The sequence below is a fragment of the Gracilinanus agilis genome, chromosome 2 (genome assembly GCF_016433145.1).
Source record: "Gracilinanus agilis isolate LMUSP501 chromosome 2, AgileGrace, whole genome shotgun sequence".
NCBI classification, from domain to species: domain Eukaryota; kingdom Metazoa; phylum Chordata; class Mammalia; order Didelphimorphia; family Didelphidae; genus Gracilinanus; species Gracilinanus agilis.
This window is the reverse complement of record NC_058131.1, coordinates 500665904-500682424: the sequence shown is the minus strand read 5'-3', so window position 1 is coordinate 500682424 and position 16521 is coordinate 500665904. Positions and strand designations below refer to the sequence as shown.

The 16521-nt window shown below is 34.0% G+C and overlaps 1 protein-coding gene across 1 annotated transcript in view; it reads right to left on the bottom strand.

The window, feature by feature from the left end:
* Positions 1-16521, bottom strand: part of ZC3H14 (zinc finger CCCH-type containing 14) — a 63813-nt gene that overhangs the window by 6518 nt on the left and 40774 nt on the right. Inside the window, exons 10-13 of the mRNA XM_044664995.1 lie at positions 6561-6635; positions 5454-5613; positions 4682-4899; positions 1594-1714 (exon numbers count right to left, since the gene is read on the bottom strand). Of these exons, the coding sequence (XP_044520930.1) occupies positions 1594-1714; positions 4682-4899; positions 5454-5613; positions 6561-6635 (574 nt within the window). The remainder of the gene's footprint in view (positions 1-1593; positions 1715-4681; positions 4900-5453; positions 5614-6560; positions 6636-16521) is intronic.

Below are 16521 nucleotides of genomic sequence, written 5' to 3'. Positions count from 1 at the left end.
TCAAGGACACATGACAAAACTAGTGGAAACGCGCATCGGCCAAGGGTGGGGGGGGGCGCGGGGGGGGGGGGTGAAGGGGATAAGAGGAGTATGAATCAGGCAACCATGTTAAAAATGTATATTAATAAATGTTAAAAAAAAATGAATTTTTAAACTGTAATAACCCTGAAAGCCCTATTTAGTGCCCAAGCAATGGATCAACTCTTGAAATAGCTTCATTAATAATACTACTGCACATTCTGAATAATTCTCCATTCCAAGTGTTGAATCAGGGAAATAATACTGGCAAAGCATAGAGATGTAACTCTGTTCGCTCTTCGACCTGGAAGCTCTGGATTTTGACTTATGACATCCATGATGTTTTAGATTTGGGCTTCCACCCCCAACCCCCCAAGACATATTCTGTTTTAATAGAACAAAATTCAATAGAATGCTCTCTAGTTCTGACAGGTCTGGGAAGTTTTATGATTTCTTGAAATATAATATCCAGTTTTTAGTTTGGTCATAGTTTCCAAGGAGTTAGATGATTATTAAATTATCTTTCCTCAAGCTTTTCTCAGGCCAATTATTTTTTATAACAAATATCGTTAAACATTTTCATTTTTCAGTCTCTTTAAACTTTGTTCTAATAGTTTTGGTCTCACTAAATTCACTGACTTTTATTTACTTTATTCTGTTTTTAGAAAGTCTATTACTTGAGTATGCTTTTCCCTTTATGTTCTAAGTTATTTATTTCTCCTCATTTCTAAAATATTGCTAATTTCATTTTTTAATTTCTTCCAACACAAATCTTAGAGGCTATGGGCAAGGTGTTTTTTTTTAAGGCTCCAATTGTATTTATTGTGGTGTTACCATTTCAGGGCTTACCTCTTGAGTTTTTCCCTTTTTAAAAATTCAATTTGAGTTTATTCTCAGGCATGATAATACAAATAAATGGCCTTTCATTAGTTTAAAAAAAGGCAATTAAAAAACTGAAAACCCTTTTGAACTGAACTGGAGAACTTTCTAAATTAAGAAACCCCACTAAGTTGATTCTGTAAAGCAAAAATTGTTTTTTTCTACATCTAAACTTTCTTATACCTATCAAAAGTCTGCTGAAGTAGGGACTATACTAATACTGAATAATACTTCTAATCTTCTCAGAACAAAAAAAAATCTACTACAAAAATTTCCAAATTCATTCCATTGAACTAGGCTAGTAAAGACAGCTTTTCAGCAGGCCAATGTTTCCTCATTATTTGACTCAATAAAGCCAACATTTATTAAACACTCTAGTTATTATTAGGTGCTTAGAGAAAAATTTCAGTGCCTTGAAAATCTGTCCACTTGAGTACCAGAAAAGAGAGACACAAACTGTGGCAGTTATTGATCTTTCCAAAGTCACAAGATCTTTTCAAAGACAAAGCCAGAAATCTCAGTGTATTTTTTGCCATATTTAAAACTGGTCTGTAAGCTTCTCTAAAAAGGATGCAAAGCTCATCATCTCCTGTGTGTGATCTGACACATTCCACCACATAACTAAAACTTGACTCACAATTATCTTGGCCAGGGACTTACATAGAAAAGAGGATGAATTGGTTTTGTACCACTTACTTGCAGGACGAAGTTGGATGGTGATAAGCACATTCGTCCCCATTTTTGCAGGCAGGCCAATACTTGCAGCGCTCTGGCAGTTTCTCTGGTTTCTGTGTGATACTCAATTCACTCATCTCAACTGTGAAAGGGAGAAGATTCACAAATATCTTGTTAATTTATGGATTATTTTTAAATGCTGTGAATCGTCCAACTCTTGCCAAATCTGGCAATAGCATCTAGTAAGGAAAGGTTTTAAGGAAATACACATCTGCAACTATGAGAAACCAAGAGTACAATGAGCTTAGCTGCACCCAAAGTTCCCAAGTTCTCCATTATTATTTGGAATTCAATTAACTGCAGCCCTAAAAAAGGGATCAAAAAATGTATAATGAAATGTATGTCTCACTTAAAGAGTATACCTTTTTCTTTATGATTTACATGGTAACTACTTACTATAGTTGCCCAATGTCACAGTAAATCCAACAGCCCCACAAGAGAATCCAGTGCAAACCCCATCATATCACAGAACCATCACTACAGTATATCCCCACCTCCCCACTAACACACACATCTTTGCAATACATCAAAATTACACTGTTAATGGTCCTGGGGACTTGCAACTCTGTGGCTCGAAGATTCCCAGGCCCAAAAGATTATCTGAACCCAAGCTAGTAGAAGAATTTCACCTCTCAAAATCTGGAACAGAATTGTTTGAGTCTTTGTGAAGGCAGAAATGAAAATCAAAATAATATGACAAGGCTTTAAAAATAAATAAAGGATGTACCATCCTCTTTTTATTAGAAAAGAAGAGAATTAGGAGTGGATTAATATTGCAGGCTCTCAGAGTCAGCAAGCTTTGTTTAACTTTTCTTTTGTAATAAAGGAAGGCTCCCAGGGGTGGGAAGGTAGGAATAGCATATCTAAGAATGATGATAATAAACACAAAAAGATACCAAGTGATTTTTTTAAATACCCTATTGGCAGGGAACTCTATTAATGCTCTTCATATGAGAGAATAAAGGAATTAGGAAGTAAAACAAAAGTCTTTCTTCTCATATTCATATGGGAGTTATAGAAGAAACACAAAAGATAATATAACAACATAACCAAGTGTTTCTTGACTAGAAAATTCAAAAATTTATTTGAGGGCAACTTTCAAGAGAAATTTTACTATAATTCTCTGTATTTGATAGGATTATCAAGTTATACAAGCTATGACTAGCATTCTTGGCTAATTTTTTTTTAACATCCCCAATAAAATGTCCCTTTTTCCATTTCTGCCAGCTTCACTAGAATGTTATTTTATGTAAATACCCATTTCTGATGGCTGTGGTAGGTAACGCTGCTGCCTTTGCTAGGCATGCATCAAACTGTATGGAACTTACACATGCAATATCATGGGCATGCGCGAGTCTCCTGATTTTCCCATAGTGTTGCCAACTTAAACATTCAGCATGCTGTAATTCCACACGGCAAAGAATAATATTGTGCCTTGAACAAAAAAGTTTGAGAACCACTGACGTAGTAGTATCTGTGATGACAGAAAAGGGAGCTGTCCTGAAGAAACCACACTGCTGACAAATGAGAGGAGTCGTGCTTGAAAGAGAGAGCTTGAGAGTCCCACATCCTTAACACTCATCTAAAGCAATTCTTTCATAATGGCTGATACTTAAAAACAACTTCCATTATGTTTTACATATACACAAGTAATCAAATTACTATGCTTCTTTCAATGTTGAATGTAACAAGATGTTTCCTGAAAAAAACAGAAGGTAAAAAAATCTACATCTAGATTTTTTAAAATAATCAAAGGAATCACTTAAGAACTTTTCAGAGACGGCATCCAATAGTAACCTATTTTCAAGGCCAAATATATAGCAAAAAGTAACTTCTCTATTTTAGATTAACCAAAAAGCAATCAAGAAAACAACAGTATCAGACCATCTCATCTCTTCAAAAAAGAATTTTTACAATTTCCACCTAAGAGACTTAACATTTAGATAATGCTACTTTTAACTTTTAAAAGCCACAGCCATACATACATTGCTTCATTTAAATACAGATTTTCATGATCAAGAGTCACAAAATTTTAGAGTCTAAAAAAGGGATCTCAGAGGTCATCTAGTTTAATTCATATCCGAAAGGGCAATCTACTGTCATAATATCCAACAAATAGTCATCTAGTATCCACTTAAAAGCCTCTAAGTGGAGGAGCAGGAAGACATACTACTTCTAGAGACAGCTAATTCTAATTCTGTGGGACTTGAGTGGAACATTTTTTCAGCAATCAACTAATCACAGACATAAAAAAAGAAGTAGCTCACTTTATGGTTAATTCTTCCAAATCCACAACTTAAAAAATCTTTGTTATTTTCAAGATTCAGTAATTAATTCCTATCACAAGACTTTTTATAAACCTTTGGGAAGTTTGGATATTTTGACTATCATTCTCTCTGATCAAGATGGAAATGATTAATAATAAAGTTGTTGCTACTATTGTATACTAGGTTAGAGAGTAAGTTAGTAGTGATGATAAACATTCACCTACCTAACTAAAAGCAAGGGAGTGGGCCAGAAACTCTTGCAATTTGTCTATTATTGCATGCAACCTTATGTACTATATCTTTTTGACACTTGAATTAAGAACTTTGATTTCCCAACAGAATTAATGAGCAAATTATTTCTAACACAAGGAATTTCACTGCTATAAAAAGCAGTTGTATCAATCCTTTAATTACCAGGGAAACTGACAAGTGCATGGGAACATAACAATTTATAATTTCTTTAACAAGGACACCAAGAATGGTCTCTTTCAAACATCAATCGGTACAGCAGTCTATTCTAGCTTAATATTCAAAACATTAGAGTGGATTTGGATTTTATGCCTGTATTTTCCCTTGTGATAGTAGAAACTGCAGTCTTATCTATAAAAATTCTAAATCAAAACTTCCCTAAATGAACCCTTCTGGCAAAGAATGAAATGAAAGGATGCTCTTTGTACATACAAAAGATCATTTTAAATCTCCAATCAAAAGACTTTCTTCACATAGGAAATTTCCCTCTAAAAGGATGATCTGAATTCCAAACACACCATTTGAGAAACTACCATCTGGGTCATCAAGCTGCCTGCTCATCAACTGTGACTGCTGGGGGCGGAGGCCTTTTAATCCTTTGATTGCGGATGCAGTTTGGTTTATTGGCTTCATTCCTTCAAAACATATGTCCTCCTCCTCTTGATCCGACATGTATCCTGGAGGGCTGGGGACACCATCCAGCGTCACTATAAACTTGGGACTTGCAGGTTTATCTGGTTGTACGAGATCTCTGCCAGACAAATAGAAAATACCATAAAAATAAGGAAGTGAATTAAAAAAAGAAAGTAGCTAAGGATTTCTATTATAAGCCCTCTTCACTAAGTATTCCTTCTGTAAATTCCTATTTCCTAAAGTGATTAAAATAAAATTATTGTGGTATTCTGTCCACTCTAAGTCGGTCAACAAATATCTATCACCATGCTTAAAATGTGCCACATACTTGGCTCTAAGTGCTAGGAATACAAGGAAATTCCCCAGCCACGAATAGTCCTCCCTGCCTTCAAAGAGTATACATTCTAATGAGGGGAAATAAGATGTATAACATAAATTAAAGACTACAAAGGAGATGAAGGAAATCTGAAAGGGGAAGGCACTAGCAACTATGGCGACTTCACATCTTAGCAGAGAAGACAGTACATACGTATATGTATTTAAGCACATGTTCAAAGTGCAAGGTGGAGTTGGGAAAATTTGGTGGATGCTAATCCTAATCAGGCTTTCCTGATCAGGAAAGGCTTCATATAAGAGACTCTTTTGTAATAATAAGAAAAATAAAATACACACCGTGTTTGTATGAGGCGTCCTGAAAGAACCCGAAGGGTATCTGCAGTCTTCATTCCAGATTCCTGGTTTGGTGTTGCTACCAATTCTTCTGACAGCTTTGGTTTCTTCAAGATAAATGATCTTGTGTCTGCGTGGACCATGGATTCCATATCATAATAATCTGACCCAAGAAAATTGGCCACAAATATATAATTATTCTTAAATATACCTGTCATTCCCAGCATCATATCTTTAAAAGAGTATTATCCATCTTTTATGTAAGACTAATTCAGCATGTATAATCACCATTCAAATGATTTCAACAGCAGACGACAAATATTTATCTATAACTAGTTAGTGCCTTTTATAACCTGAGGTGTAATAATTCCAATCTTTCTTCCTGTGGATGCTGATCATCCTCATGTGGAGATAAAAATTAGTACTCCTTCCACAAAGCAATCACAATTTCTCTTAGTAGTCCTAATTCAAGTATCTCAAGTACTTTACTAGCAGTAATTGATAGTTAAAAGATATAAAATCTCTTTGAAAACAAGGATGGGTTGGTTAGCAGTCCCATCATTGTCTAGAGTTGAAAACTATTACAAAACATCTGGATATTGCCCTAAAACACCAAGCTCTCAGACAACACATATCTTATAAATTTATTTTGCAGAGTGCCACCTCCAGTTTAGAACATAATTTTGAATGGTGGATATTACTTAAAACTATTTCATATGTCAAGCTATAAGGGATTAAAAGATGCCCACAGAAGAAAACGAGTAATGAGAGAAGAGAAACCTAGCAAAAAGGACATTAATCTTCAGTACAATGAACCACATGTTGTCAACATAAAAACACTGAACTTGCACTGTAAACAGATCTCATCATTAACAGGACATCAACTACCTAAAGAATCTGCATTTAAATGTACTTTTCTATAAATATAGCAATTTGTCAATGGAAGCAAGAACAAAAAAAGTATAAACACCCAATATGTCATGATATCCAAGACTTTGAAAAAAGTAAAAAAACCAGACTCAAAAGCTCAACACATGCATACACACAAAAGAAAACACACGCCATCTGAAAACTACAGTACCACAAAGAAAATTTAAAGCCATTACCAACCTTGACTCATTTGTAAAGTTTCCTCCACTACTGGGTCAATTTGCAGTCGGGAAAACAACTGCCTTTGTTGAGCTCCTAAAGATAGCATAGATTAAAAGAAGATTTTCACTAAAGCTCAAAAATAATCAATATCTACACGTTTAACATAAAGAGAAAAATATTTCTATGTTTTGAATATACCAATTCTCCTAATGGAAAGCTTTAAAATATGACAGTCATACTCCAACACAACAACACATCCATGCATCATCACCTGACAGAAAACTATACTTGGGACTAACAGCAACAAAGCAATTTTGAATATTGTTGGATCTCTTGCTAAAGTCAATGTTTCCAAACTGGGAGTGATACCAAAGAAAGAAAAGAAGATCACAGAGCCAGTGCAAAGGGGTTTCAGAAAATGGAGCTGTGGGGACAACCAAAGAGCTAAATGATGGTAGAGAGAATCAAGTACAACATATATAGGAAAAGTATAAATCAATAATCTAACTCCTTGGCCTTTCCCCCTTACCCCACACCTTCACAATATTTAGAGAGAACAACAAGGACAGGAAAATTGAAGCACTCCAAACAGCTACCTGGGTTGTGTCAGGCTTCTGCTATAAATTTGAGGTGGGAAATGAAAAAGTTTAAGAATTAGTATTTCAAATCTTCCATTTGCTGATGAAGTATAAAAATACTAACTAAACTCTTATTAAAAAGGATGCATTTCAAGCTGAATTGCTTTGTTTTCTTTAAAAGGCTTAATACTATCTAATATTCTGAGAACCTAACACTTATATCTTCATCCTCTGTACTAGACTGAAAACTTAATGATGTAAAACAAAATTCCTTAATACTCCAAAGTGGGACAAAAATCAGGATTAAGAGAAAAATGAAAAATATCAATAAGATAGCTGGAGGATAATTTTTATTTATATTCTGTGAGTAGCACTTATCTGAACTATTTTCAGCACAACTAATTATGTATCTCTAGCTATGTCCCAAATTTCACTGAAATGTATTACAAATTAAAACATTTGAAAATATTATCAGAAACTGCTTTGTTTCGACATTCAAGCAGCATAAAAATCTTTAGTAGAATACCAAAGCACAACAAAATTAGTTCAATAATTTCAAGTTACGATGGCTCAGACACACAAATATAAAATATCTAACGATGAGTTGAAACAAAGACCTCTCAACTTCATTCAATTCAATTAACATACTTGTCCTACCTTCTAGAAAAAAAAAACTGACACAAGAACTAGGAAAGAGAAAATGGAAGCTTCCATTCCAAATATATTCAGACACTAAAACACTTGTGATAAAATAAAGTAATTGTCCAACAGTGAATAACTTCTAGGTATCAAGTACATTCATTATAAATATACAAAAGATGATGTATTTATAGAAAAGTTGTTTCAAATGTCTAAACAATATTTTCATTATCCCTTCTAGATCTTAAAAATGTCCATTTTGAGAAAAGAACTCAGAGAATTGGAATTTTAAAGAATTCTAAGCTTCAATTTCATTTAATAGGATCATAAGATTTAGAATTGACAAGGACCTTTTAGATCAATCTAGTCCAACTTCATTTTTTACAGATAAGAAAATTAAGACTTTACTCAAGATCATCACATAATAAAATAAGCAAAAAGAGTTGGAATTAAAACCCACTTCCTTTTAAATCGTGAAGAATTCACATTTGTTCATTAGAAATGCACAAGAAAGCATAAGGTCTGAATGAATTGTTGCTATATCATCCAAGGTAAGTTGAGAAGATCTGTGTAAGAAGATGGATACCTGCACTCAAAAGAGTTTACCTTTTTCAATGTTTCTAAGGAAGCCAATTATTTTTATGTCAGTAGTCCTTGATTGTGTTTCAAAATCTTGTAGTTTCTCTTGAAGATCTTCAAATTGTCTGTTGCATTCAGATGATGATGTTGAAAATTCATTCATTTTAACCTCCAAAGATGAAATTTTAGCTTCATTCTGTGATACTCTAACATTTAGGTCAAAAAGATTTGCTTCCACTGTTAAAACTGCTGCCTTCATTCCTTTAATTTCATTAATATCATTGGATATTTTCCTCAACAGGTGTAAAATACTATCTAGTTCGTCCAGTGAACAAGAGGAACCTGTTACAGTTCCCAACTCAATTGGCCCAGGTGAGAAGAAGATTGGTGAAGATGGTGACAAGTACCTTGATGACATTTTCATAGGTTTTTCTATCTCCTTTACTATTAGGTGACTTTTCGTTCAACAGCCTATTATTTTAGACTGTTTCATCAAAAGGTAAAAGCAGAGATGAAGGCTTTTACCTCAAGAGGCACTAAATTAAGTCTGTACTACATTTTAGAACCTATAATTAAGACAGTGTTACACATTTCCAGAGTCCTAAGTTAAAGTAGTTTTGAAAATGCTGTATAACAACCCACGCTAATTTTCCCTATACCTCAACAAAAAAGCCCTGAAACTTAGTCCCCCTGTTTCTCATCAGTGCTACTTTATAGCTCTTCTTTAAACAATAAACCCCATTATTACATGCAAAAATACATCCTGGCTTGTGATTGGCTGAAAACAGACAATATGACACATCAGGAACTTTCTATTATTTACCTCATGTGTCAGAAGTACTGACAACCTAAATAAAAAATTTACTCTCCAATAACATTCAATATTTTACTCACTACTAAATAGAAAAAAATTAATTATGCAAGACAAATCTTTGATTCTGGATTAGTTCTAAAGACTATCTCTTTTTTTTCAAACAGATTTTAAGACATCATTCCTTCTTCAAGATTCATGATACTGGAGATGAACAGTATAAATTCATGTTATAGCCAAAGCCATATAGTACTGATCAATCATAATGGGGTTCTACTTAAAAGAAAAAAATGTTAAATATGAAGATCATCCAATTTACAAATGTGAAAAAGACATGCAAGCATTCCAACAGCATGGTTTTTTTTTTTAAAAAAAGAACTTTCAAAGTCATGAGCAATGTGTCATGATAAAATAGTAGATAACAAAATATTTATCATTTAAAACGGTGGCCGTCCATTAGGTTTGTTTTTTAAAACAACTTCTGACTATTTTATCTTACAAAGAAGAAATAATTACTATGATGTCCAGTATAAAGAACACATGTTTCAAAGGTGTCTTTTAGTTCTATAATCTAGAAAATATGAATAAGCATGCTATATTAGACATTCACTAGAATAATTTTTAAATGAACACATATCGGTGGATTTAGACCTGGAGAAGACCTTTGAGATTACCTAGTCTACCCATTAAGACATACGAATGGCATCCCATTCAAGATAGTCACTTCAGAAGGTTACAACTTATATACACCATACTACCACTGCTCAGTGGCAGCCTACAAAGCCACTTTGAGTCACACAAGAAGAGATGTCATTACTCTACAGCGACACTGTGGGCATTATTATTTCAATTTTGGAGAAGTTTCATCTATGGACTCTCCAACTTTTACAATAAATTATAAAACAACTGGACTATATTTGGACTTAACTGTTTTTGATGAAGTTGATCTGTTTACTACGATTCTTATAAGAACCATGGAATAATAATCAGAGCTCTGTTACTACCTAGCTATGTAACCTTGAAGAAGGCATGCATCTGGATACCTCAGGTTCCCCTATCTGTAAAATGAGGAATTCGATAAAGGATTAAAAACATGAAGGCTAAAGACTTTTATGACCCTCTGTGAGTCATTGTTACATAATCACCTAAGTATAAGCTAGAATATTACTTTGATAAAACTTATTCTATAAATTCATATATAATATTATTTGTTTAGACCAGCAGCAGGATCAACTTCTGGCTTTCTAATTATGAAAAGCTCTCCATTTCTGGATCAGATGACCCTGAAGGTCCTTTTTGTTTCTAAAAATTTATTATTTTTTTAAGAGAAAAGAACAGAAAGTGACAAAGGCACTATCTAATCTTATTTTATATGCATATGCATTTATGTATGAGCATATATATGTAAATATTTGTATCGAATTCCTTGTGTTCTAAGCTCCAGCCAAACTGAATTTCTCTTTCCCCAACATGTTTTATGTTTCTCTGCCTTTATTGTTTTTGTTCACACTGCTCCCTAATGCCTGAGACGCCCCCCTTTACTCAGCCTTAAAAGTCCAAAACAAAGACCACTTCCTTCATGAAGCTTTTCCTGATACCCAAAGACCTTCTCTCTCACTTCATACTTCAATAAAAGAATGTTTTATATCTAATACATTCGTAATATATTATAGCATCATAACCTACTAGAATGCAATTTCCACAAGGTCAACAAATATATCTTTATCTAGACTTTGTAGCATCCTCAGCATCTAGCTCAGTAGGCCCACAATAAATTTTTGTTGAATTAAACTAAATATGGCCTGAAAAGCTGAGATGAAATTATCATAAAGGAGCAAAGGGAATCATGAAAAAAGTGAAGCCAAAAGCAAAAAGGCCCAAAATGCAATCAGAAACAAATTTTAAATACATTTAGCAGTCTGGAAAAGAAAAAATAAGAGGCATCAAGGAAAACTACTTACTTTGCTAACCTTTGAAAACAACGGAGTTTCTCCTAACCAATGGTCTTAGATGCTGAGAAACAACCCTGTGCCTTCTGAGTCTAATGTTCTCAGAGAGCAGAAATCCTAAAATACAGATGAATTGTTGGCAGTGACATTAAGCATCCCCAAAGCCCTAACATTAAAAAGTATAATCATCTCAGAATTCTAAAGTATGACTAGAGATCTAACCTTACTTAAAGCAGCTAGGTATATCCCCATTTCTTACTCTCTCTCTTTGGGTTCAAAGACTCCTTCTTAACCAAATATATTCTACCACTTGTAACTTGAAAACCATCATCCTTGTTGGAAATGCCAAAGGAAAGAGGAAGAGCTGTCTTTTCCACCCACCAAGCACAAGTCCAATCTTTATTTTTCATCCAAACATAACTTTAGGAAATAGTACATTTTGATGTCATTAGCATTTTTATAAATCTTACTTCCTACTCTTCTTGCCAACATTACAACAAAGCTATGCTATTCCATATTTTTATCTGGTTACGTACTTCTAAACTGCCATCTTTTGTTCCAGCCCTTCTAAAAATACAAGTAAACTTTTATACAATTACACTGATGTATTTTATATACCTATCCCTTTCCCATCTTTTCATATATCTTTTCATAATTACATGGAGAAAATGCCATTTGCCTCACCTAAGCTCTTTTTTTTCTACTAAAGTATTTGATTCAAAACTTAACTACCAAAAACACTTAATGAAAATAAAAATAGGTTGTACATAAGCCATAAATTAAATATTATAATGTTTTTAAATGTATAGGTTAGCTTTAACAAATATCACAAAAATGTCCTATTTGCTTTTAACATCTCCTGATCTGCAATTTTAATTTTGTTGCTGTTACTATTGTGTGCAATTATAATCAATGTATATATCATTGCTGATTCTTTTTTTATTTTGTCTCATTTCATATATATGTTCCCATATTTCTTTGTATTACTTATATTTGTAATTTCATATAGTTTGAAACTATTTCATTACAGAAACAATTTTTTCAGTCCTTTACAAATCATTGGACAAATGAGTTGTTTCCAATTTTACCCATTATAAATAAAACTGCTAGAAGTATTTTCATGAAGGTGGATAACTGTTTACTTTCAATAGCATACTTAGGGCACAGTCCTACTAGTGTCCCCTACCCAGACATTCTCATGATGAGAAATTATATTCTTTGAGTAACTCTGGCCATGAAATCTTCCATTTGGCTTCCTTGAAATCAGCTTCTTACAAGCTGAATTTACATAACCTCCTAAACTCAAAGTTCTTTCTGTGCTCTTAGTAAACACCAAAACCAACATGGTTACTTTTTCTCACTAGTCATCTCTAGCCAGCTCTTATTCATTAAGTCAGAATTTGGTACATAATGGTAGTTCACATCAATATTTCCCTTGACCTCCACATATGTGAAGCAGTAAGCTTGTCCAAAATTCATAAGACATTCTTAATAGGGTGAGATTCCATGCAATGTCAAGAGAGTTCCTCCTTCATCACTATTGTTTACAAGTCTTGTAATACATATTAAGACAGCACCATGATCTGATATCCAGGATATATCGGAAACAGATACAAATATATAAAAAATAAAAGCTATTCCCTCATAATCAGCCAAAGGATATATGAAGAGGCATTTCTCAAACCACATCAACTTGTTAACTCAAAACTTATTAACAATCATAGGAAAAAATAGTGCAAATGACTGATAGAGAAATGAAAATGAAAATTCTGAGATTCTACTTCATACCATCAGAATGGCAAAGATGACAAAAAGGGAGAACTATAATTGTTGGAGTAAAGGTACACTGATGCCATGAAGCTGCCTAGAATTCTGAAAAATAATTTGGAATTCTAACCCCAAAAGTCATTAGACTATGCATATGACTGAACAACACCACTACTAGGCCTGTACCCCAAAGAAATCAAAGACAGATGGAAATAATCCATATGGACAAAAATATTTATAGCAGCACTTTTTGTTGTAGCAAAGAAATGGAAGCAAAGTGGGTACCCGTCAACTGGAGAATGGCTAAACAAACTATGGTTTATGAATGTAATAGAATAGAACTGCACCACAAGAAATAATTAAAGAAATGAATTGAGAGAAACCTATATGATCTGATGTGGAATGAACTGAACAGAAAAAGGAAAATAATTTGTGCAATGACTACAATAAAGAAAAAAAATTTTAAAGACTTGATCTAATAAATGCAATGACCAATTATGACTCCAGAAGATAGACGAAGCATATTTCCCAACTCCTAGCAGAGAGGTGCCAGATTCTGGTGCAGAATGAGATGTAAATATTCAGACATGACCAACATGTGCATATGTTTTGCTTGACTATATTTTTTACAACAGAAGGCTTTTCTTTTTAGGGGGAAGAACTGCAGAAAGGAGTAAGACGGTAGTAATACCAAAAAAAGAAAAAAGAAAAAGAAAAGAAAGAAGTGATGAAAACTTTAAAATACACAGAAGAGAAAAGAAGTTGAGAAGAGGAAACAGACAAGCAGCGCAGTATTCTACTACTAGGATAAATTTAACATAATTTTTGAAGAGCTTCACGTTATAAATATTCTATTTCATATACAATTCTCTTTTTCTGCTCCTTGTTTGTGAAAACATTCATATTTACTGATGTTTGATGAAATTTTAAAAAGAAAACTGAAGAGAGGATAGAAGAATAGAGGGGAAAGAGTGGAGAGGAGTGAGCCATGGCACAGGTGAGAAGACACTGGTCTTAGAATAAGAAAAAACCCAATTCAAATTGTTTTTATTCAATTTTGTGCCTCAGTTTCACGGGGGGGGGGGGGGGGGGTTGGACTCAGTGGTCTCTAAGTTCTCTTCCAGCTCCAATTTATTATCTTATAATCCTGTATTTTAGAAAACAGTACCATCCATATTCTGTCTATAGTATACTCCCAATAATGATGTTACTTCTGTTTTTCCTCTCCCAAACACTTGCTATCATGTTTCTACTTTGAGGTCCAGGAAAAGAACTCAATGTCTTTTATTTTCTTTACAAACAGTGCTGCCACTCCTCACATTCACTTTTCTAGTAAATGCCAATTTTGAATAAAGTATGTTTTTAATTGCCATATTCCGGTTTAGTCCAGTTCCACTACATTTGAATAGCTGCAATATGATATGTACCTTGTTTAATGCATGACCCATCTCCTATAAGCTAGTTAGTTACTGGTTAGCAACCAACTTGCTTTGCAGCTGAGACTACCGGGTAACACCTTCCTTATGCTACTTCTTTGTCACACCCTCCATATTATTTGGAATAATCCTTGAACTTTCTTCTCTTTCCTCCTAAATAAAAATTAAGTGTGAACTTGATCAGGAGAGCAAAGTGTCTTGAAAAATACATTTCCTGATCATTCTGGTCTGTCCCCTGTCCAGACTCTTTCCTAGTACCCTACATCACAGACCAAGAAATGAAACTCCCTTGTCAGTGACATTTTGTCAAGTTGTTGACTTCTAATATCCTCTTCTCTTCCAAAATTATAACCATCAAAATGGAAGAGATGAAATAACTACATGTGCTACAAATTTTTTAGAGGTGCGATATATTTATTTTTGGGCTATCATTGTTTTCCAAGGTTAAATCATCAGTAGGCAGAAGAGTGGGTTTTGGTAGGAACTAAAAGAGGACTAAATTTCTCAAGGGTCTCCAAAATACCTCATAGGAACTTCTAAGCACTAAAGCAACTCTGAAATTATCTAGAAATTAATTTAGTAGACCTTTCAATTAAAGGAACTGACAGACCTTTTAGAACACAGAAAAATAGGTTATGAGCAAAACCTACCTCAATGGTAGAAACAAAGGCCTCAGTTTGCTAAATGATTAGTAAGTGATATGGAGCTAATACTGCTAATAGCTCATGCTGCTTCCATAAAAAGGCGAGAAAAAACTGGTCTCTATCCAGTTTTAATTATATACTGTTTTATTTTTAAATATGCAATAAAATATGACTAAAATGCTCAACTTTACTTTTGTCACCTCCTGATCTTCTAGATTTTGAATTTCACTTTACTGTTTTAAGGATCATAAACACATTTTAGCATAGGAGAACTGAGTACATATACAGTATTGGGGTAGAGGAGGGAATAACAAGAAAATAGCAAAAAATAAGGTTGTGGGGGGCAGCTGGGTAGCTCAGTGGATTGAGAGCCAGGCCTAGAGACTGGAGGTCCTAGGTTCAAATCTGGCCTCAGCCACTTCCCAGCTGTGTGACCCTGGGCAAGTCACTTGACCCCCATTGCCTACCCTTACCACTCTTCTGCTTTGGAGCCAATACACAGTAGTGACTCCAAGACAGAAAGTAAGGGTTTAAAAAAAATAATAATAATAAGGTTGTGAAATTTTACAGCAACTTCAGAAACAAATTAAATTGCAATGTATCTGCATTTTTTAATTTACAACTGCCTGAAGCTAGGAGACAAATTAGCAATAAAAGTCATGATTAGGAGGATAGCTATGATAATATGATATTAACATTTGCAACCAGATAAATATCTGCCAAAATAATGGGCTGAAAAATAACTAAAGGTATGAGTCTATATGATTTAGCCCCCAATGTATTTGTAAATAAGTGTACAACTCTTAAAAAACCTCTAAAGAGCAAGAGAAATTGGTCATATTTAGAAATATTGTAGTTACTAAATGCATGAGGAATCAAAAAGAGAAACTGAAGCCACTAGAGGGCACTCAAAAACTGTCTATTCTTAAGGTTGGAAGAGCAATAACATTTTCCTTTGCCATTTTTATTGCCTGCCTGTCCTGGTTCATGACTCCAAGGTTTTAGGCTCACCAAGTTATATATATAAGCTCTCCCTATACAGTAAAGATTTTAATGAGTGATTTTCCTTCTTATTTAAATTTATTCAAAAAAGCTACCATTTCATTAGTGTAGGTATCTTCCACACACTTAAGATTGAAACCCTTAACTTACTATTATACAGCCTCCTTGAGAAGTTCTCCCACAAAAAAAAAAAATTATCTAGTGGACAATTATCTAATGATAGCCCTGAAAAATGAATTAGACTGGTCCTTGGATAAATGTAATCACACTATATTAGAAGAAGCCTGTCTAGCTCAGTAGGGTCTGCCCAGAACTTGTGTTCCATTGGCAAAGACTTCAAGAGCCCAGGATCTTTTAACTTTAGGGAGGAAAAGACCTTAATTGAATACTTTTAGGGATACAAATCACATTTCAAAAGCAAAAGCAGCTTTCCTTCTAACCTGAAAGGCAGATAAAAAAAACAATTTACAGGTTTAGTGGTACCTGGGAATTAGGCCACTGCTTTTAAATGACTAAAAACATTAGGGGGCAGCCGGGTAGCTCAATGGATTGAGAGTCAGGCCTAGAGACTGGA